The following is a 24,452-nucleotide window of genomic DNA, read 5'->3' as shown; positions in this document are numbered from 1 at the left end:
GCCAGGTGGAAACACTGCCTTTTATGACCTCACAGGAGGTCAAAGAGGGTGACTTCTGCTGTTTTCTGCTCATCAAGAAGGTCACAAAAATCCACTCAGTTTCAAGGGGAGTAAAAACAGATTCCACTGTTTGACAGGTCTCAAACTCAAAGCAAACTTCTTCTTCTTTTTTAAGCAAACTTCTTTTGAAGTAAATTTTGCAATATGGTTGAGAGCTATTAGGATTTGGGTGATTTACCATTACAGTAGATTAAAGAGAAAACTGGAATATGAGGCAAGGCTAAGTTTTCAAAAGTTAATTAAACATAGAAAAATCATTTAGCTTCAGCATCAATGGTGAATATAACCAGAAATCATTACAGAAGAATTATCACCTATTCACAGTTATCCTGCGGGCTTCCCTGGTGGCGCAGTGGTTAAGAATCCGCCTGCCAATGCAGGGGACACGGGTTTGAGCCCTGGCCGGGGAAGATCCCACATGCCGCGGAACAAGAGAAGCCACCGCAATGAGAAGCCCACGCACCACACCGAAGAGTAGACCCTGCTCGCTGCAACTAGAGAAAGCCGTGCACAGCAATGAAGAACGAAAGCAGCCAAAAATAAATAAATAAAATAAATAAATTTATTTAAAAAAAAAACCAAAGTTATCCTGGACTCTTCAATAAAGCATATGGCCTTCATATCTGATAGCACAGAGACTGAAACAGAACTCAGGAAATCATTGTTAACCAAACAACTGCAAGCTTTTCAGAAAATTTTCCTTCCAAAATGTGCTTTAGTGGTGAAAATCAGAGTACAGGGGCAAATGCATCAAGCATTTAATATCTATTTTTAAAAATACTTCATTGTTACATGGGCAATAAGTTTGTCATTAATATTTACTAGGTAACTTAAGGTGTCAGCTCCTGGCTACCACCCATTGAGACTGGCATTATTACCATCTCTGTTTTACAGATAATAAAAGTTAGGAATAAAGAAGGTTAAGTATCTTGTCCACTGTTACACACACTCTATATATCCCAGTCAGGCTGGGCTCATCCTCAGGTAATCTGGCTCTAAAGGCTATATTCCTCACCATGCCACTAAATTGCTTCTTATAGGGATCTTTTTGTAGAAAGACTCACCCCTATGTGAATTCCAGTTATTTGGATAAGGACATGCTGCACAGCCAGAAATTTTGAAGTTAAGTGATAAAGTTAGTTGAGAGAATGACTAAGTATTCCCTTGAGAAATAAAAAATATATAATAATACCCTTTTTAAACTGAAAAATAGTACATGTTAAATTATAGAAACATTTGCTAATTTCAAAATGTATAAAGTAGAGAAAATAAAAATAGCCTCAAACTACAAATGACTGTTTATATTTTGTATAGTTCCTTCCATTTATATGTTCTAAATGTGAATATACTTTACAGCCTTAATAATACTTCATATACTATCTATTGTATACTGCTTTTATTTAGTGGTATATTATCATCATCACTTCTCATGTAACAAAACATCTTTACAGCATAAATTTTACGGGCTTTATAAGATCTCATTGCATGGCTATTCCATATTTAAGTAACCCTGTAATTCTATGAAGGGTAGGGTCATACACGTAGACCGTCAGAATAGATTTGGAAGCTGCTTTTCTTCTTTTTCCCCACGATTCTGATTTGTTTTAGCTATACTATTTATTTTGAAATTTCAAACAATGTTAGTGAAAGATGCCCACCCCTCTCCTCAACTTTGGAAGGCCTGGGCTAATTATGAGGCGTTAAATGATTTAATTAACGTCCCAACAGAAGACATGGGCTAAAAGGAGAGGTCAGGGAATGATTTAACCAACGTCGCATTGTCGGACATTTAAGTTATTTAAATGAATGCACTTTGTACTGAAATCTTATTAGAGTTCTCATTAGGTTTAGGATAAATTCCAAAAGGTGGGATTGCGGGGCTAAAGGATGTAAAAATTTGAAGTTTTAATACTCTTGCTACATATTGCCTAACTGCTTGCCAGGAAATGTATGAGTTTATATCTTCACCAACATAGTGTGAGACGGCTCATTATCTTACACATGTATGTAATAATTTTAGATATTAAATTGTACGTTTTTGACTTGCATTTCTTACTTTTACATATCTTCATATTCTGTTGGCCAAACACACCTATCCAGTCAGAACACAGAAATAAATTACTATCACTTTCTTCCGTGGTTACTATGTACCTTGTGGCCGTGATTGTTAACAATAGCTTTCATTCATTTAAACGTTAAGTTCTCTGCAGGCAATGAGTCTAGTCCATGTTTGACAATTATTCCCAATATCTCATTTAACCCTCAAAACAACTCTGTATTGTTATTTTCATTTTCTCCATGAGATTACCCACCCTTCGAAATGTTAGGGAGAGTAGCCCCAAGTCCCAGCGATGAGCTGAAACACTGGGATTTGCGCAAGGATCTCCCTAAGCACTCGGGGGGAGGAGGGTGACACCACGTGCAAAAACAAAAACAATCAAAACAAAACCACGGCTGTTTCCTTCTAGTAATAAAGAGGTTCCAAGTTAAAATAGATGTGACTTTTCGGCTACCAGACATGTGTCTACCAACCAGTTTATCTCACTTCCCAGCGTCGCGAGTGTCAGGGACCACTTGAAGGGCGTGGACGAAGAGGCTGCTCAGCTCAGGGCTGAGGCAGGCAGTACACGTCTCTCCCCTCTGCAAAGGGAAATAGCCGGACAGGGTAAAACGGAGGGGGGACTAGTATTTTCAAATCTTCCAGTGATACAGCAGCCAAATTTTACCTCTAAGTCTTGGGAGACCAAGGTAACGAAACAGAGCGCACAAGCACAGTTCCGGTTTAGGAAGCTCCCTTCAGAGCTTTAGGAAGACGGAGGAAGAACGCATGCGTGGTGCACGCTTCCGGGCCACACCTCCTCCTCTCCGGGAGCGCTCTGCGCAGGCTCGGGCGCAGGTTGCAGCAGCGAAGGGCCTCAGCTGTTGAGGTTATTGTGCTGCCCCTCCCCCACCCGTGCCCCGCGGCGACCCAGCGCTGCAGGCCCGTTGCTCTAGCCCCAGCACCCGGGACTGCGGACTCCGTGACCCTGTCTTCGGGCCTGTCCGCGCCGGAGCAACTCGGGACTGCGTAGCACCCCGCATGCCGGTGAGCGACCCGGGACGCGCAGCCTCCAGGTCCCCTTATGGAGCGGGGCCGAGCGGGCGCTCTGGGAAGAGCCGAGCCGGATGAGGAGGTGGAGGAGGGGAGGCTACGGGGCCGCTGGGCACGCGCGGAGACCGGGGAGGCGCTCTGAGCTGGGTTATGAAGGTGTGTCATCACCTCTTATCCGGGCCCAGCTTCCGGCCTAGGGGCTCCGGGCTTCGGCCCTAGCCGGGCGCACGGGAGAGATTCCAGGTCCCCACACCTTGAGTGGCCAGGTGGCCCCTGGTTTTCCTCTTTTTGAGTTTTCTTGCCCGACTGCATGTATTTTATCTTTAACCTTTCCAAAGTAGGCAGGCTGTAACCTGGGTTTTGTTGATGTAGCTTATGAAAGGCGCCGACTTCCTTCGTTCAGAAGATCACGACCCATTTAAATTGGATGGAGTCATGTACTTTTTTTTCCTTTTTCCGTAAGGAGTCTAAAGTTCGGGTTGGTTTTCAGTAAATTACAGGAGTTTGATAAAAATATTGAGCACAGCGGTCTAGCACCTCTTTATAATAAACTAAGGAGTCTCTAGGAATAAAAGTTGTTAAACTTAGCAGTGCTCTGGGGAAAATCCAGTAGGGAGGGCAGGGATGCCCAGTACCTGACGAAGTCTGGCACTTGTCCATTAGCCTTGATGAAACAAACACCAGTCCAAGGTCGAAAGTATCAAGGCAACTGTTACGTAAGTATAGAAAGCAGGCCCAGACTGAGAGCCACCTGTTTTTGCCTTCTGTGTCTTTTCCCTTCTTAAGGCATTCCAGTGGGAGGCACCCCATACCTCTGTTAACTGAGATCGTAAAAGGGTGCCGCTGAGGCCCATTGATCCCAGCTCATCTAATATTACACATAGGCCCCAAGGTCAAAGTGTGTGGGGACAGTGACGTTAATTCACCCCTGAACCACCTGTGACTGGCAGGTATTGGTTTGGCTTGCATGTAATGTCTTCGAGCAAAATCAAGAGAAAATAATGCATTTTTAGGAGTCATAAATCATTTACGTTTTTGAACTTAATGGGCAATGTGTATATAAATTTTTTCAAAATAGTAAAAATCAGCATCTTTATTCATCCTGAAGTTTTCAGTTTGTCTACTAGTCGTATAATTTTTTATCCTGCTGTTTACAGTGTGTTTGGGTGACCCTAACACATGGATGGCATGCCAGTTTTAAAAAGCAAACTTTTCTTCATAGCATAAGATAAATTGAGTTATTTTGAGTGTCAGTTTTCCTCATTCACATCAGTTAGAATTTTTTAAAGAAATATGTCTCTTTATATGAATGTCTTTAATAACCTATTTTTAGGAACTGATAAAAAAATATATGGTCAAATTTAGAAAGAGAAGGAATGTATTGTTTTTAAAAAATAAAAAAGCTTTCCCCCTTTGTTAATTTGTCCTCAGAATATCAACCGATTAGAATATATGACTTTTTAAGTTTTTTTAATCCTTAAAATTGTGACTTTAACTGCACTGTTACTGCATTACCTACCTACGGAGGTTATTTTGATATAGGTACTAGCACTAATTATTTTTATTTGTCTTTAAATTTATATTTAATTTCCCTCCTGTATTTTTGATACTGTCATCCTAAAATTTTGAAATTAATGTTCTAAATTTTGCTGCTTTGTATTGGTGAATTATAGTCAATATTTTAGAATATTAATTTCATAATTTTAACTCCACCAACTGTTGAATGAAAGAAAAATCTGGAGGTTTGTTTTTTGAGCTGTTTTTTGTTGCAAATATTTAAATGTTTAAAGCAAGAAATGTGAGGATGAGAAAGATTGGGGATTTTATTTATCACATAGGGGCATGAATTTTAAAAGGCTGAAAAATACTACTTTGATATTTCCTGGTGATACCTAGTTGTAATCTGCCCAAAGCAACTTTTGCCTTCAGCGCTAATTGATTTAAAGGTAGAATGTGTTTTTGTTTTACTCTAAGAAGAGTGAAGTCCATGTGTTTCTTTTGAGAGAACTCTGAGAAAGTGGAGACTTTTGTCAAACTTTAATGTTGTTTGAAAGCCCATTCTTATCATAACTCTGATATGATATCATTTCATAATATTTTGTTAGAAAAACACTTTTGGACTCTAGTAAATGGCTCCCTTGTTTCAGACATTATTTTGATTGAGTATAATTCTAATCCAGATAGTGATTTGAACGCTCCCTTGAAGGTTGTTCTAAATTAATTTGATCAGTATAAATATCCTATAACGTTCTTGTTTATTGTAAGATTTTTTTTTTTTTCTTAGACATGGGAAAGTCTTTTTCTCATTTGCCCTTACATTCAAATAAAGAAGATGCTTATGATGGAGTCACATCAACTGAAAATATGAGGAATGGATTGGTTAATAGTGAAGTCCATAATGAAGATGGAAGAAGTGGAGATGTCTCTCAGTTTCCATATGTGGAATTTACAGGAAGAGATAGTGTCACTTGCCCCACTTGTCAAGGAACAGGAAGAATTCCTAGGGGTATGTGTTATTGGACTGTTTTTTCTTTAAAGAATGATTCCAGGTGTTTGCACAAATACTATAAAATCCGTGGGTCTGAGCACAACCCTTTATGTTTTAAAGACTTAGAATTACAGTTAAAACTTCATGTCAGTTATCTTCAGTCAAAAGGACACAAAGAAACAAAAGATTTTAATTAGGGTCCTAAAGCAATAATGAAAACCACTCTTCTACCTCCACTATCTTTTCTTTCCCACCTGCAATTATAGCAGATATGCACCATCTCTTGACTGTAAACTTTTAGTCCTATTTGGCATCAGTAGAAGTCATATCACAGTCATCTTGCCATATTGAGTGTTAGGAGCAATTTAAGTAATGTGGTGACCTAATATTTTTGATTTGTTATTTAAAGAATAATAATAAGATGGTCATGCACTAATTAGTTATTTTTTAAAGGATCTACATGAAGAGGGATGGTATATGAAGATGAGCCATATAGGAAAAAAAAATCAGTTTGTGGCATGTCATAGGGGAAGTCAGTAGGGAGTAATCTCCACCTGCTGTTTGTAGGCTACTTTAGTAGCAATGGCAATAAGTAGCAATAGTAAAAGTACCTTGTACTATTCTCATTTTCTGCTTGGTTGAAGTTGTTATTTGACCCTGGAGAGACCCCGAGGGGAGGACAAAATGACAATATAAGGCTTTATCTTTGCAGAGGTAGTAGGTATTTGAGAATAAAAGGATTATTGTAGTTAAAGGTATTAATGCACCAGGCTGGGGGCAGGGGGAGGGCTGGAGTCTCATTTTTGCAATCTGGATACGATATTTTTGAGGTATAGCTAGTAGGCATTTTTAGCAGCCCGGATGTGCATTGTGGATAGTAAGATTGAGGAGGAATTCAGAGGTATTTTTTGTCTGAGCAACTGGAAGAACGGAGTAGCCATTTATTAAAATGGAGAAAAGAAGGTTTGAGTGTATGTGTCAGGTGAGAGATCGGGAGCTCAGTTTTAGATATGTACGCTTGGAGATGCATATTTGACACCTAAGTGGATACGTTCAATAGGAAGTTAGTTATCATAAGGGCCTGGAATTCAGATGCAAGGCCTAGGCTGGAGTCATCAGTGTATAGATGATACTTTAGGTGAGTTGGATGAGAGCACCAAGGTTGTCCGTGTGAATAGAAAACGGAAGAGACTTTAGCACTGAACCTTGGGGCATTGCAACATTTTGGGTCAGTGACATGAGAAAGAATTAGCAAAGGACACTAAAAAGAGCAGCTAGAGTAGAAGTAGGAAATCCCTTTGTCTGTGGTGTCCTAGAAGATAAATGAAGAAGATGTACTCCTTGGTAGAGGAGAGATTGATCAACTATGTTAGACCTGATCAAGTAATGTGAGGACTGAGAACTGGCCATGGGATTTGGTGATTTAGAGGCTACCTTTAAAAGAGCAGTTTTGGTAGCCTGCAAAAGAATGTATAGCATGTGTAGAGTAGGATCAAGAGTGCATAGAAGGAGCAAAATTATAGTCAGAAAATAGCTTTTTTGAGGGGTTTTGCTGTTTTAGAGGAAAAGGAGAGAAGAGGTGGTAGCTAGAGGGGGCTATACATCAAGAGAAGAATTTTTTAAAGATGGAATGAATAATATGTTTGTATGCTGATGAGATTTTTCCATAGAGAAAACATTGATAATGCAGGCAACAGAGGACAATTATTAGATCTGGTGCACAAGTGCAGAGGGCTGCTCCTCCAGAGGAGCATGGGCAATTTGCTCCTAGCTGTAGAAGGGAAGGTAGAGTATATGGACGCAGAGGCAGGTGGGTGGGTGGGTAGATGTGGTGGTAGCTTGTGGAAGTTCTCTCTGCCACATCATGAGCTGAGAGTAAGGATAGGGGAGAAGATATTGGAGGTTTGAAGAGAAAGTGGAAGTTATGAAATTGTAGTTTGGGAGAGTCAGATTAAGAGTATGCACTTTTTTTTGGGCCATGCCACACGGCTTGCGGGATCCCTGACCAGGGATCGCATCCGGCCCTACGGCAGTGAAAGTACAGAGTCCTAACCACTGGAATACCAGGGAATTCCCCAGATTGAGAGTATGAACTAGAGAAATATAGGTGGCATTATTAAGGGCCACTTGAGATAGTAATCTAAATGAGACTAGTGAGCATAGTTGTTTGTTTTTCTTTATCTACTTTTAGCTGTGTGGATATAGGCATAGTAACCAAAGCATTGGTTTTAACCAGTTGCAGTTTAGACAGATGAATACCACCAAACAAGATAGGATATGTACACACACACACACACACACAGATACATATTGTATATATTATTTATATGTGGGTATGGTAGGGGGAGTGTAGATGAGGGGAGACTTGTGGAGGGAGCAGGGAGGAATAATGAAAGTATTATGGAAAGCTTTAAAAGAGAACTTGACTGCGGTGATTTGATAGTTAATACAAAGAGCCAAGTTGTGATAAGATTGGAAAATTGGCATTTAAAAGTCCGTTTATCCATTAAAGCATATGGATAATGCTCAACCCAAGAAAGAAATGCTGAATTTTGAAGTGACTTAATGTGGAGAGGGGTGTGACCTGAAAGAGTCCTGGAAGACTGTGTATAAATAGGGGTTCTTGGAGCATGAGACTTAATATGTGTCAGTTTTGGTTTTCAGGGGAGATAGTGTAGGAACCTCTGCAGTTACAGGGGTTTCAGGACAGCGGTAACAATATGTTTCTTCTGCTCTCATTCAGATAATCAAATTGAAGTCTTAATGGAAAACTGTGGGGAATAGAAAACTGATTGGGTGAAGGAAGGCCTGGTAAATTCAGATCTTCTGAAAGCTGGGACTTTTTAGATTTCTTTTCTCTGGAAGAAAGAGTTACTCTTTCTCATTCTCTATAATATTTTTATTAGCTAGAAATCTAGGTATGAAAAAACACAATATCTGCTTTGGAACTCAGCTGCTACTGGATAATTTTTGAAGATGGTGAGAGCAGTTTACTAAAGGAATGAGATGAGAACCAGATAGTATTCTGGTCTTTCCAAACCAGACTTTGATGAGGAACCACTATATTTTTAATTAATCATGTTAATAAATTTCTAAATCTAATTCTTTTACTTTCAGGACAAGAAAACCAACTGGTGGCATTAATTCCATACAGTGATCAGAGATTAAGGCCAAGAAGAACGTAAGTGATTATAAGAAAATGGCAGGGGTTTTTTTTGTATTTTTTGCTTTTTACATTATATATAAGTAAATATTTTAATTAAAACTATTCAAAGGAAAAATGCTATCAGGTTCTTAAGTTATACCATCATATACTTTATGTCATTAAATAAAAAAAGGATTCCTGATTGTGGTAAGTTCTTGAAAAGTACTTGAGAGAAATGGTGTAGAAACACAAGCCAAGGAAATTGAGCATAAATGTAATTGGAGTCCCTGAAGAAAATCAAAGGAGGCAAACTGAACAAATAGCAAACATTTAATTCAAGATCACTTCCCTGAAGTAAAGCAATACGTGAATCTACATATTGAAAAGACAAGGACTTCCCTGGTGGCCCAGTGGCTAAGTCTCCGTGCCCCCCATGCAGGGGGCCCGGGTTTGATCCCCGGTCAGGGAGCTAGATCCCGCATGAGGCAAGAAGATCCTGTGTGCCACAACTAAGACCCGGCACAGCCAAATAAATAAGTAAATATTTTTTAAAAAAATTAAAAAAAAGAAAAGACAGACCATAATTTTGGAAATAATCAACCCTTCTTAGTGAAATTACTGGACTTCAAAGGTAAGAACAAAAGACTGAAAAGCCCCTTTGAGCATCCAAGCAAAGGATCAATTAATTTATAAGGCATAGAAAATCAGATTGGCATGTTACTTCTTGACCACAATGCTTTAAACACATAAGCAGTAGAACAGCATGTCTAAGTCTTCATGGAAAGAAAATGAACCCAGGAGTTTATAAACAGTCAGTCTGACCCTTTATTATGTAATATATAGACAATTACGAATGTGCAAGAAATTAGGGTTAATTTCCTAACCTTAACAAGCAGAGGGAATAGCACCTGAAAGGGCCAGAGGAGTGGTCCAGCCTTCAGATGTATGGCTAAAGTAAACAGTGCTGTGGAAAAGTGGTAGAGATGAAGCTAGAGAAAATAACAAGGACCAGATCCTGGCACCTGTAGTAAGCTAAGAAATCTGAGAACTTATAGGAAGCTCCTCAAGAATTTTTAGGAGTTTCAGATTTTTAATAAAAAACAGTAACTCTCAATATGTAGTAAAATTAGAATATTTTGGGAAAACTGTGGTTCTTTGTAAGTTGGAGTTGTGATGAGGTAGTCAAGAAATTGTTAATTGCTTTTGTCTCCATACTTTAGCTATGTCATTTAATCCTCGAAACAAACCTACAGGTTTTAAAATGGAGGAAAAGAGTAAATTACCTAAAATACTGCAAATATGAAATGGCAGATACAGAATTGTAACTTGAGTCCAAATAAACCACACAACCTTCATAACTTCATCAGTACTGTATACTTTGCAGGATTCTGTTACTGTCCCTAGAGCCATAAGAAAAATTATTACTGATGAGTTTTGTAATGGAGATCTATGTACTTCATCAGTGAACTAGCCAATTTTTCAATTTGGTATGAAATACTAAGAGGAATGTTATTTTATTGTCCCACCAGGTTCAGTAATATTTGTTATGGCTATAAGCTTTGGGTACAAAGTAATTTAGAATACTGATTCATATATTCACACCTAGAGCTGACTTACAGGCCCTAGGTACCAGAGTGTGGTGGGCTCACCTGCCCGTGAGAAATAAAAACACTAAAGTGTAAAAAAATCCAACAAAGTTCACATTTTTATCATGATTTTTAAACTCTTTTTATACCTTTTTAAGGTGTTTTGGTGTATAATGGGTACTATAAGTGTGTGTTTAAACTACCTATTAGGTAATCGAGCAGTGATCACCACCCTACTCAGGTTGGAAGTCCAGAGTGAGTGAGTGGGAACTTCTCCCTTTGCTCCAGACAGCAGTATAGGTCAAGTAGTAGTGATTTAGTGAATTCTTGTTTGTTTTATTTTGGTTTTTTTTTTGTTTTTTGGTTTTTTTAATTAATTTTTTTTGGCTGTGTTGGGTCTTCGTTTCTGTGCGAGGGCTTTCTCTAGTTGTGGCAAGCGGGGGCCACTCTTCATCGCGGTGCGCGGGCCTCTCACTATCGCGGCCTCTCTTGTTGCGGAGCACAGGCTCCAGACGCGCAGGCTCAGTAGTTGTGGCTCACGGGCCCAGTTGCTCCGCGACATGTGGAATCTTCCGAGACCAGGGCTTGAACCCGTGTCCCCTGCATTGGCAGGCAGATTCTCAACCACTGCGCCACCAGGGAAGCCCTTTATTTTGTTTTTTGTTAAACCATTTTGCTCTCTTTTCTTAACTTCGGCAACTTAAAATACTCAGAAACATTTATAAAACATCTGCAAGAGGTACTTGAAATAACTGTTGTGAGGGATAAGATGAGATCCATCAGGGCGTTTAGGTACAAATCTCTCTTTAGGGAAGAGAGGATGGAGGAAAGGATAAAGCAAGAATTTTTTTGGATGGCTAGAATATAAGGAAAAGATAAAGTAAGTGACATGCAAGACAGAAAAAGAAACCAAAAGAAGGGTGCTATGGGCTGTGACAGAGTGCTGTTTATTGGAGAAACCAGGGAAATTCTTTCGTCCCTGAGTGTCCATGGGGAGATTGCTTCCAGGAGCCCTCGCATATACCAAAATCTGCTGATGCTCAAGTCCCTCATATAAAATGGCATAGTACAGTCGACCCTCCACATCTGAGGTTTCAAATCTGTGGATTCAACCAACCATAGAGGGAAATTTTGATCCATGGTTGGTTGAATTCAGGGATTCGAAACCCACAAATACTGGAGGGCCGGCTGCAGTGTCTTGAAACTCTAGTTTTGATGGTAAACTTAAAGATAAGAGGCAGTTTTCATCTATGGAAATAAAGAGTGAGAGATGGAAGAGAAACACTTCCATCTGGGAGACAGATGAATAGCAAAGTCACGGGAGTTTTTTTTTTTCCCTTGTCTTATCTCTGCATAATAATATCCCCTTTCTTGATTTTAAAGAAACAGTTTAACAGCATCTTCAAAGCAGACATGATTAATGTAAACAATATTTTTAAAAAGGAGTACAGGGACTTCCCTGGTGGCGCAGTGGTTAAGAATCTTCCTGCCAATGCAGGAGACACGGGTTCGAGCCCTGGTCCGGGAAGATCCCACATGCCGCGGAGCAACTAAGCCCGTGCACCACAACTACTGAGCCTGTGCTCTAGAGCCCGTGAGCCACAACTACTGAGCACGCATGCTGCAACTACTGAAGCCTGCGCGCCTAAAGCCCGTGCCCCGCAACAAGAGAAGCCACTGCAATGAGAAGCCTGCGCACCACAAAGAAGAGTAGCCCCCCCTCACCGCAGCTGGAGAAAGCCCATGCGTAGCAACGAAGACCCAATGCAGCCAAAAATAAATAAATAAATAAATTTTAAAAATAAATAAATTAAAAAATAAATGAAAAGGAGTACATAAATACTTTCAGATGAGGAGACTCAAAACGGACTTAGTGAGACTGATGAAGCATATGGTTATGTCATTACATTTTTAAGGGCTTCATAGGTGGTTCTGACGAGCAGTCACCTTAGGGAATCATATAATGGTAAAACTCAATGTGAAAATTCTGTTTCAGTGAATTCATCAGGGAATCTTGAAATCTATACTTTTATAAAGCTCCCCAGCTTGATTCTAATGAGCAGCCTGGTTTGGGAATCACCACAGTAAATGTTCTATCTATAATAAACCTGAAATCCTAGTCTCCTAAAAGGTAAATATGTCTTTTAAGGAGACCATTTTAACACTTAATATATTCATAACTAACCCTGTTCAATAGTTTTATAATGTAAAAAGTTGATAAAATCATACATCTTTTCCTGCTGGTATAAAAGGGGAAAAATTCAAAATGAAAATGTCTTCTCTAAATGTTTCATTATGTAATTTTTGATGCATGTATATTTAAATATTCCATTTTCCTTTTCAGAAAACTGTATGTGATGGCTTCTGTGTCTGTCTGTCTGCTTCTTTCTGGACTGGCTGTGTTTTTCCTTTTCCCTCGCTCTATCGACGTGAAATACATTGGTGTAAAATCGGCATACGTCAGTTATGATGTTCAAAAGCATACAATATATTTAAATATCACGGTAAGTACATATTTATATTAAAAACATTTGACTTCATTCTTTTATCATGTTAAGCAGCACCTTTGTCCTTATTGAGAGAACATTAAAGGTAACACTCAGTTTTCTTTCTGTATGTCTGCTGTATTGACCTTTTCTGTCATTTCTGATTGTGCTGAAAATGGCAAATTCTGTGTATATAGAATCATTTAGCATTTGAAGATGCCTTTGGGAGGGTAAAATAAACAAAACAGTTAATTACTGGGAAAAAAGTAATTACAGTCTATTTACTTTTCAACATTTGACTGAATAGCTTCTAGCCAGACATTAACATAGTTAGTTCAATAGATGTTATACATGTAACATTTTCATTTCCTTGTGTTTTGTGAAACACAATTTTTGCCATCTTTAACAGACCATTCCTTTGTTTTAAAAGGTAGAGAACAAGTGACTGTTTGATTTCTCTTGCAAATTAGTATATGTGAAAATTTGTGTTTTTCAGGACAGTGGTTTTTAGGACTCTACAGCCTTCCCACACTTGAAAACAAACAAACAAACACCTCAGAGAAGGTCTTGTACCTGTTTTACATGTTAACATTTATTTGAAAAAAGCATGGTTTGCAAACCACCGCATTATTAAAAAGGAATATATATATTGCTTCAGGCTTTAAGGTACATCTGTGTGGCAGTGATTTGTTTGGAAGAGTGATATTGGACTTCAGTTGGTTTTCCTCAAAGAGGTGGTTGGTATGCTTGAGGTTGAGGTAGAGATGCCTGTGGTGCTGGTTGGGAGGAGGGGGATTTAGAGGGACAGGAAGTGAAAAGGAATGTGTGTTAAAGTGGAATTACTACTTAATTATAGGAAAAAAAGAACTCCCATGAATTCATTTATCCTCATGGCGTACTGTCAAACGTTGTCAACCTTTAAAAAACACACACACAAATTTTAAAAACCCTGTGAATTCCCTGGCAGTCCAGTGGTTAGGACTCTGCACTTTCACTACTGAGGGCCCAGGTTCCATCCCTGGTCGGGGAACTAAGATCCCTGAGATCCCACAAGCTGGGACTTCCCTGGTGGTCCAGTGGGTAAGACTGCGCTCCCAATGCAGAAGGGGCCCGGGTTTGATCCCTGGTCAGGGAACTAGATCCCGCATGCATGCCACAGCTAAGAAGTCCACATGCTGCCACTAAGAAGCCTGCATGCCGCAACTAAAGATCCCGCGTGCCGCAACGAAGACCTGGTGCAGCCTAAGTAAATAAATATTTTTAAAAAAAAGATCCCACAAGCTGCACTGCGTGGCTGAAAAAAAAAACTATATACATGGAAAAAATATATATGCATAAAACATAACACAGTACTAATTGTAAATCATTTCCTATCATTGGGGAATTATTGTTGGGTATTTTTCCACTTTAACAGCCACTTGGAAAAAGGAACAAATTTTCCCTTTTTGTGTGGTGTTTAAAACAATGGCCTGATATTTTTGGGCAACCTCCGGAGCCTGTTTTAGTATCAGATAACTGTAAATTTATAATGAAAAATAATAAAATCCATGTGCTGGTCCCTTTTAGATACCAGAAAGTATATTTAAATGTAAATATCTTACTTTATTTTAAATAATTATTCAGGAATTCCCACATTTTGGGGTACTAGTACTTGACTAAATTGAGAAAGTGTGAACATTAAATAGGAAATAGGTTTATTATATAGATAAACATTAGGTTTAACTGGATGACAGATAAAAAGCTGAGATTTCTGTAGGTCTTCTATCAGTATTTTGAAAAATGTAATTATATAGTATTACTTTTGTTTCTTAAAATGAGTAGTATATATTACTACTCTTACTCTTTTTTAGTGATGTTTATTGTCTTTCTACTTACGAATATGTTTAATTATCATTAAAAGACATTTGAAAAATACCGTAATGTATATCTTTACTTCTATCTAGGCCTGACTATTAACATGTAGTCTGCCCTCCATATCCACCAGTTCTGCATCCATGGATTCAATCAACCTGATGGAAAATTTTTCTTTTTTAATTCAGAAAAAAATTTTTTTATAAATTTATTTGTGGGTTTTGTTTTGTTTTTGTTTTTTTTGGCTCTGTTGGGTCTTCATTGCTATGCACAGGCTTTCTCTAGTTGCGGCGAGCAAGGGCTACTCTTCATTGCGGTGTATGGGCTTCTCATTGTGTTGGCTTCTCTTGTTGCGGAGCAGGGACTCTAGGCACACGGGCTTCAGTAGTTGTGGCATGCGGGTTCTAGAGCGCAGGCTCAGTAGTTGTGGCGCATGGGCTTAGTTGCTCCGTGGCATGTGGGATCTTCCCGGGCTAGGGGTTGAACCCATGTCCTCTGCCTTGGCAGGTGGATTCTTGACCACTGCGCCACCAGGGAAGCCCTATCTGTTATTTCTTGATTTAACATTTTTCTTTTTTATTTCGTTGACTATTTTCTAAAGTAATTTGAAACAGTTGTTTTAAGTTAGAATTGCAAAAGTTGGCCCCAGCTGTTAGTTAAGTATAGAAATGATACAACTGCATTTCTTTCCAACCAGTTTTGAATCTATCCCATTTTTTCTCAAAAGTGACCTGCTAGAAGTCTCTACTCATGAAGTTAAAATACCAATTTTTTTTAAATAGAAAGTTTATTTAAAGTTGTGTTTAACATTTTAAAAGGTTGTCTTTGTATTTAATAGAATCGGAAGTAGCTTAGTCTGTGAAGATGTACGTGTTAACATTTAGAAAAATTTAGATGAAATTTTAGAATGTTTTTTATTGAATTTTTGCTAAGGCCACAAATACATTTTCTAACATTCATTTTTCTGTATTCTTGTACTATACATTTTCTGGGCCTACTTTTTAAAAGTATGTGTTCATTGTAGGCCTTTTATATACATAGTACTCATGCATAAAACCAAATAATTGGTTCATTGAATATTCTTTGACATTGTTGGTGATACTTTCCTTCCTCCTAATAAACTAAGCATAGCCACAGCTGGAGAGTCATCTTCTGTATTAATTTTGATTCATGTTATGCTTATTCTAAGATAACTTGTACATTTTGTGCCTCCTTTCTTTTTCAGAACACACTAAATATAACGAACAATAACTATTATTCTGTTGAAGTTGAAAACATCACTGCACAAGTTCAGTTTTCAAAAACAGTTATTGGAAAGGCACGCTTAAACAACATTACCAATATTGGTCCACTGGATATGAAACAGGTAAGCTTCATTCATGAAATACTTTGGAGGAGTTAAATGAGTCTCAACTTTGTGTATCATATTAACTTGAGGGAGATGGGGGATTTCCTAAAGACCTAGACTTTGAAAAGTATCCCATACATGTGTAAGAGAAAGTCCTAGAATCAAACCCATAAAGGGAGAAATTTCCAAACTCTTTGAAGTTATAAAATGTATCTGAAATACTTGATGTTTTGATCCTGTTCTCTATTGATTTATTTTTATTTTTTGCCCTTCAGATTGATTATACAATACCTACTATCATAGCAGAGGAAATGAGTTATATGTAGTAAGTTCTGATTTTTAATTATTTTCTCTCATTAAATTATAAAGAATAAGTGTGTGTAGGTGTGAATATACATATATGTTTAATTTCCCATCATCTTAGAAGTGACAAGACCACATTTTGGAATATTCCTTCCAGCCTCTGATCATCTCTGTTCTTCTCTTCTCCCTTTTCAACACGTATAACATTAATGTATATATACGTATACACATAATTTTTTTTTTCAGAATTAGGATCATATACACCATGGCACTTTTTATTTACTATGTTATGAGAATCATAATCTCACATATTCTAGTATTTGTTTCTGTTTTAGTATAGGAGGACTAAAATTGCTAATGATGTTTAGAACTCTATTGCTGGTTTGAAGTTGCAAAGGTTTTAAATTAGGTCTAAATGATTATTAGCTCTTGTTAAGTAAAAAATAGTGATAAATTTTTATCATCTTTTCATATCAGCCTGATTCTGCGTAACTAATAAACTGGTTACCAAAATTTCAAAAGGTAAACAAAAAGAAATAATAAGTAGACAACTCTGTAACTGCTGTAGTATGAAGGCATAGAATAAGAAGCCATGAAAATATTAATCATCATTTGAGATACAGAAAATGCTCAACCATTAAATGCTTATTTATTATATCTTAATAGTATTTCTATTAGCTTTAACATAGGAAGAGGAACTGTAATTAAACTATTTTAAATTTATAATGTCATAGTTTGTATTTATTCACATTGTTTTTTCTTTAACAGTGATTTCTGTACACTGATATCCATCAAAGTGCATAACATAGTACTCATGATGCAGTAAGTATGGATTTTTTTTTTGAAAGATTCTTTGTTTAAAAACTTCAGATGTATAACATTGGCTTAGAGTATACACCTCTTTATAAATGCTGTCTCATTTGGGTTTTAAGCCTTACAGGAGTGCAATGAGGTGAAGTAAATAGTATCCCACTTTACACATAAGGAAATGGGAGCTCAGAGAAGTAGTGAGGGATCACACAGCTGCTAAATAGTGAATCTGGACCTTGCAAGAACTTGGGAAAATGGTAGAAATTGGGATAGAAGGATGAGCTCAATACCCAATTCCTTGCTGCCTGTGGTAAAGGCAGTAACAGTAGTGAAGACCAGTAATGTTACTGGTTTGCAAATTGGGTGTTATCCTAAGCCATGAAAACATTGTAGGTTATAGGTTGGGTATTTGGGCCATTAGCTAACATTTGATTAACCTTTTCCTCTGATGAGAGAACTGTGTGATTATTTTTAAGAGTGCAGTGAACTAAATATGTTTTTAATTAAAGATAGGTGTTTTGAAAAAATACATTTTTGTATATAATTATTTTTGGATAGGGCTTTGTCAGCCAGCATTCCTGTTGTCTGTTGGGGAAATATTCCCTAAGAGGCCCATGTCCACAATATTAAGTTATCATTAATCAAATAATTTCTCCCTGGAGAGAATTTTGATATATAAAGTGTTCTCACTTTAGAAAGCTTTTTTATATATAACTATTCAGTGTTTCTCCCCATTTATTTTATTTTCAGAGTTACTGTAACAACAACTTACTTTGGGCACTCAGAACAGATATCCCAGGAGAGGTACCAGTATGTTGATTGTGGAAGGAACACAACTTATCAGTTGGGGCAGTCTGAATATCTAAATGTACTTCAGCCACAACAGTGAAAACTGAGAGATGCACCTGGAGAAGAAACACCTATTGATATTTTCCAAACTCTGAAGGATGAGGTACTTACTTCCTGATAGGAGATCTTAAATTGAACAACCTAAAGTTTACACTTCTGTTTTAAAAGTAGAGCTAAGAGTATGTGGACTTGTAGGTTATTACAACTCTCTACTCTGTGTTCATGGTATTTGTACCAGGATCTTTTACTTGAATCTAAATTTACTGATTGGTTTTCTTTGCTCCTGGTCCCCAAAGGGGAAAACTAAGACTTCTCCTACAGGATAATAAATAATTATTTAAAATTCATAGCTCTAATCACTACTGAAAACATAATTGATGATTTGTGATGAACATAATTTGAGAAACTTTATTTCTGAATGTTTTTATAGAAAATTACTGTGGGCCTATTCATGAAGACATTTAAAGAGTAACCTTTTTTTTTCCTGTTTTATAAATTCCCATTGCTACTTGGTAGTATTTCAGCTATATGCTATTTTAGCTAAATGTTTTTATTTTTTCATTTTGAAATCCTACTCATTTGCATGTTTTTGTCAGTCTTACTTCAAGCTATTGCTTGCATAACACTTAATAAACCAAAATAATCTTTGCAAAATTCTGTACCTAAAATTTTTAAAAACCCCTAAATAATGGGTTTCACATGTCTTTCCATGTTAGTTATAGTTGTATGAAATTTTTATGTAATCTTCAAACATAATCATTTAATGTACAGTATTGTAAATAAATTCTGCATGGCTTTGTGTAGCTTTAACAAACGTCAAATAAAGTGGTACAGATTTAAAATATAGTAAGTTGCTCATAAAAATTTTTAAAGAAAGGAAAATGATATTCAGAAACCTCTAGAATGTATGTTTCCAATTACATATTAGATCAGGCATAACATAGATTTGAAATAAAATATTTTGATGCTCCACTTTTTTTAATGTTGCTTTTCATACTAAAGAATTATGAATACACTTACTTTTCACAACTGTTAGGTACCCAAATCATCAATTTTATGAATGTTTCAGAGGAGGAAGTTATTTCTTTGGTAGAATTATCCAAGAAATCCTGTTATTAAATTACGGTGGCTATAGCAAAATAAAACCTATGTTATGCTTTTAAAAATTTAATAACTTTGCACATCATGGATATCATGCCCCTAGCAGTTACATTTTTAAAGGTTTCTACTTTTAGTTTGGATTTTATTTAAAATTGTTTTCAAGTGTAAATTATTGACTTATTCATTTTGCTATTTTATATTTTTAATACCATTTTGCATTTGGGCTTTTTGCCTTTTTGCTTACCACGTTCTGAGTACCTTTTAAATACCTACCACTGAGCATAGGGGCTGACTGTGATACCAAAAACAGTAAGTGGCTTGAGAGTAGTTTCCTATGTTCCTTAGTGACAGAGATCAGGTTACCCCTCTCCCTACTCCCAAAGTGCCTAACATGGGTCTGAAACATTCTTATTTATAAGTCTGACTCTCTCAACTATAGAACATGAGCTTTATTTAATTAGTTAGAGCTAATGAAGCCCTCCTTTCTGACTTTAAACCTACTCAGGTTTCCCCTTACTTAGCTTTCATATTACTTTCTCTAAGTTTTCCTCAGTGAACATTTAAATGGGTGAAATGCACTAACTTCTTTTTTTTTTTTAAACTACTTAGTCTTCCCTTAATCCATTGCTAACTCATCCATCCTTACTATTAAACTAAAATCACCCCTTTAAATTTATTATGGATTCTGTAGTCCAACCCAATCTTTAATATTTTTTCTATGTTTTTTGACTACTCCCTTTCTCCTTGAAATTGCACTTTTCTAATGTGTGTGTTCTATTTGTATTTTTCATATCATTCTCATTTCATTTTTTCTCATTCTCCTATCTTCTGATATCTTTTAATGAGTAGTATCCAGACCCTCTTCTGCCTCAAAATTTCTACTCCTGTATCTTCAACAATCACCTATATTAGGGCTTCCAGCTCTGTTTCTACATACCTGACCAGTAACCTATCTAGTTTCTCATTTAGCTAATGACTTAGAGATAACAGTATTTCAGTGACTGTGTAAAAATCAATGTTAAAAATTTTTTTATCACGTTTTGTTCTCACCTGCCCTTATGTCCCATTTCTTCAAAATCATCCTTCAGATATGCCTCCTTCAAAAATCAATCCTGATTTATTTTCCTGCTTTGTATCTTTTAACCTCGGAAAACTATATAGTGTAAATTAAATGGACTTTTCTGTTGATGTGTAGCTTTAATATCCTTTTAGAGTGCATGCAGAGTATCTGCTGAAGAGTCAGAAAAGTGAGAGAACATTTGCTTTTACTGACTTAGTTTTGCATTTTTTTATTCATTCTTTACATTAAAAACTCTTTATTACACCTACTTTCTGTGGAGTTCAAGTGAGAACAATACTGGAATTTAAAATAAGTTTAAAAAAAAACCAGTAGTAGAAAAATTAAGATCACCTGTGACTACTTTCAAAGAAGGTTAAGTAACTGCCAGAAGAACCCTAGAGCAAAGCAGGCTGTAAATTAACAAAACTACAAAAGCACATTAAGGTGAAGCAGACTTATAGCCATTAAAAAAAAAATCTGGAAAGGATGGATGAGGCTTTAACTTTTCTTAGGTCATTGTCCAGTGCAGTTTCTTATGTGGTAATAGGATTTTTTAAAAACGGCTCTCAGACCTTATTCAGAAGACGTGGTAAAGATGTTACAATATTTTTTTTCTGATAATTCCAAGAATAAATTTCTCGTAAATTGCACCTTAAATAGACTGGTCATTCTAACCAAATCTAATACGTAACCAGCCTACATGTTTTCATATTACATTTATATAGCACCGTGCCCTTTCAGAATTCTTTCATATGTTTTTCTCATATCATTTGCCATAGTCCTGAGAGTCAGAAGAGGAGGGTAGTAGGATCCTCCTCTTTTAGAAAAGGAAAAAGAGGCATGGAGAAGTTGAGGGACTTGCTGAAGATCTCATATTTAGTAAATAGTGTAACTGAGGCCAGACCTAGTTTTCCTGTCACCCATATCTGTGCTCTGTCACTTAAAATGCCCATTGGAAAGCCCTGTTGACTCGGGTTAGTAAAAATAAAAATTAGAGAAAACGTTCACGTAGGTAATGGTGACAATCAGAATAATACTGATGGACTAAGATTTTGGGTATCTTGAAACTGGTACCTTAAATGTTTTAAATGGGAAATGTAAAAAATTCTGGAGCATGGTCTGTAGATTAATTTTCTGTTAAAATTTAGTACTCTGTGATCATTCCAGTAAAGATAATAGATATGTTTCAGAGTAGACTAATTATAAATAATAGAGATTAGTGGATTGAGATTTGAAACAGTTAACAGTTTGAAAATAAGAGATACCAGATAAACTGCTTGAAATTTCTAAATAACCATCTTTACTGTACTACATAACATGTAAATGGCTGTGGTTTTATTTGTGTTCATTTTTTCCATGCTTTTTTTGTTTGTTTAAGCCAATGAGGTAATTATTTTCTCTAAGAATTCATGACAAGAAAATAAAATTCACTTCAGATCTTCTGAATTGTAGTCTGGGAATAACACAGTGTGGTGTTCAAATAGATAGGAAGTGACTGCCAAAACACGATAAAAGTAACTTAGGAGACTTCAAACGTCAGCCTAATGAATCATTTGTGGTTCTTAGCCTTATCATTATTGCAGTATAATTCTGGATGTTTAATTGGAGGACATGTCCCCAACTTTCTCTCATGCCATTTTGTTTGTTTTTTAAAAGTTTTAAAATAAACAATTCTTTGTATAATGACTATATCCTATTTAAGAAAATGGTTTGTTAGGTACTTGACCCCAAAGTCACTGCTCAGTATAGCTAATATTTATTGGTTACTTACTGTGTCACATACTGTACTGTACTAACCTTTCATGTGCATTATCTTATTATCCCTCAGAAGAGTTCTTTAAGGTAGTTACTGTCATTGGCCTCCCATTTTATCTCTGAGGAAATTGAGTTTTAGAGAAGTTAAGAAGTATGTATAAGTTGGAAAGTGGCAGATTAGAGATTCAAAACAGGTCTGTTTGACTCAAGCATCATTGTTCTTAAAATAAGCATATTTTCTTTCTAGCCTTTGAAAATGTTTTAGTCATAAAAATGTATTGGATATTGCACTTAATATAGAAGACTGAGGTTTTTGATAGTATTTTGAAGAATACTATTAAGATGCTTTATTATTTTGTAGATCTTTAATATAAAAATGTTTATCATTTTTTTTAGCTATTAATACTTATCTGTTAGATGGATTTTTTCTTTATAAAAGATATAAAAATTTAAATTTACAAATATATATCAGGCTTCCTCGATAAGCAGTATGAATTGAATTTCAAGTTATTAGGTTGTAAGCCAAAGGTTACTCACCAGAATGTCATGATTTTTAGCTCATAACATCTGGAAACAGTGACTACTTGGCTCAAATACATCTAAGAAGAATTAATTTTATTTCTCTCTCTTTTTTGTAATATCAGATTTTAAATGAGATGTTAAAATATTTTAAGGAAAAAATGTTTGAGAGGGTGGGATAAAAAGACTGAAACATTATTTCTTTAAAAAATGTATTTTTACATGAAAACAAGATATATTTGCAATGTGTTCAATCAAAATATTCACTTCTGTATCCCAGAGCTACATATTTCAAAGTAAAAATGTTCACTTGTCAGCTGAAATTCCTGATTAGAACTAATATTTGTTTATTTTTGTGCTTAGAATGTAAATTTCACAGTGGATTTTTTTTTTTTAATTTACCTTTAATTTGGATAAAAGCAAGTGATATATTTATATACTACAGGGATAAAAATGGTAATTTTCATTTTTTAAAAAACTACCAATGTGATTATATTTTTAGTTCTTTTTACTCATGTTTAGCACAGGCTTTAAATTAAAAAATACACTATAGGCTGTATTGACCCAAAAAGTATTCCATAAATTAATTTAACAAATATATGGCAAGTTTTTCATAGCTATAGCTAATTCTTCTAGAAGGAAGTTGTTGCCTTCTGTTTAATTACATTAATTGAAATGTGTTTAAGAGAAATGTTTTCAGCATATTTTGTATACTGAAAAAAAAATAGGGTTAGTATTGGGCCAATGGCCAAGAGGTAACGTTACTACCTTGTAGACTGTTACAGTTCAAATTGTCCCACTTCCCCCAGAATTTTAGAAACTAGAAGTCTGGGAGATGCTGTATCAGCTGTACTCTGGTGATTCTAAATGCTGTAAGTACTGTTCATCTTTTGTTATTGTGTGAGATGGGAAAAAATGCCAGATTGCAAAAGATGCATAATTTCAGTGTATAATGGTTTGTTTTAGGCATAAAATATCAGCAAGTCTTGTCTTGTGTGTTTTGTCTTATATTTCCTCATAGAACTAAATTAAGTAAGATTTTGGGAAATGATTTTAAATGCTTTCCGAGTTGACGTGCTTGGTCAGATATTTGAGTGATGGCATTGCTGAGTAGACTCTAACCCATGATTCTAGTTGTGGAATAAAGAATAACGTAGAGCGTGAGACTATGTTTGGGCACTTACTCTTTGTTTATATTAGGTATTACCCTCCATCATAACATACTTATTAAATTTCCAAGTTGGGCAGTTCTGTAATTATAACTATTGTTGCTGTACCTGTAACAAAACATGCTTATGATAGTAAAATGAATAGAAGTGCCCCCAAATACTATTTTTTTAATTCACTTGTAACTGTTCCTCTTATAATTGTGTATGACAGAATCAAATTTGTAAAACTTTTAGCATGAAAAATAAAATTTGTATCAGTCAAGTGTCTTGGTTATGCTTTTGAAATTCTCTTGACATAAACAAATCAGTGTAAATATTAAAAGTTCTTCAGCTTAAAGCTTTTAAGTTCTTACAGTTGTTAGCCAAACTGCCCTTTAACATCATACTTGATTTCTTTTTCTTTCATCTACTTAGCTTCCAATTTGTCGCCTAATTCTATCTATTCTACCTCTCTAGTATCTCTGGAATCTGTCTCATAGTTGAAATGTCTGTTGCTACTACTCCCTAATTTTTTATTGAAAAAAGCCCAAGTCCTTACTGTGGTATTAGGAATCTTTTGTTATCTCCCCACAACCTAAATTCACAATCTTATTTCCTATCTTTGCCCCTCAGTTATGTCCCAGGCAAATTGAGATGTTTGCCATTCCTGGGAAATAGTTCTTTCTTTTATCCACACTTTGCTCATTCTGTTCCTTTTTTCCCAGAAAATTATGTAACCATTTCTTTAGTCTCCCACTCTTACTTATTTTCCAATACCCAGCTCAAGTGTCCTTCCCCACTCTCCTTCTCTTCCTCCAAACTTACTGAAACATTTGGGGACATATTTCCACA

At 36.2% G+C, this 24,452-nt stretch overlaps 1 protein-coding gene across 2 annotated transcripts; it reads left to right on the top strand.

The window, feature by feature from the left end:
* The first annotated feature begins 2,935 nt into the window (after positions 1–2,935).
* Positions 2,936–23,853, top strand: TMEM106B (transmembrane protein 106B). 2 transcript variants are annotated; one of them, XM_068550587.1, is made up of 8 exons: positions 2,936–3,145; positions 5,436–5,657; positions 8,757–8,820; positions 12,715–12,874; positions 15,933–16,073; positions 16,331–16,380; positions 17,127–17,180; positions 17,919–23,853. In XM_068550587.1, the coding sequence occupies exons 2-8, from the start codon at positions 5,438–5,440 to the stop codon at positions 18,055–18,057; spliced, it is 828 nt and encodes a 275-aa protein (XP_068406688.1). In that variant the 5' UTR covers positions 2,936–3,145; positions 5,436–5,437; the 3' UTR covers positions 18,058–23,853. The 2 variants fall into 2 exon arrangements, with proteins under 2 accessions (XP_068406688.1, XP_068406687.1); XM_068550586.1 differs by lacking the exon at positions 2,936–3,145 and adding an exon at positions 3,217–3,307.
* Positions 23,854–24,452: the final 599 nt, after the last annotated feature.

The sequence above is a fragment of the Eschrichtius robustus genome, chromosome 8, assembly GCF_028021215.1.
Source record: "Eschrichtius robustus isolate mEscRob2 chromosome 8, mEscRob2.pri, whole genome shotgun sequence".
In the NCBI taxonomy this organism is placed as follows: Eukaryota; Metazoa; Chordata; class Mammalia; order Artiodactyla; family Eschrichtiidae; genus Eschrichtius; species Eschrichtius robustus.
Note: the sequence above shows the minus strand (reverse complement) of the source record. Positions and strands in the feature narration are given on the sequence as shown.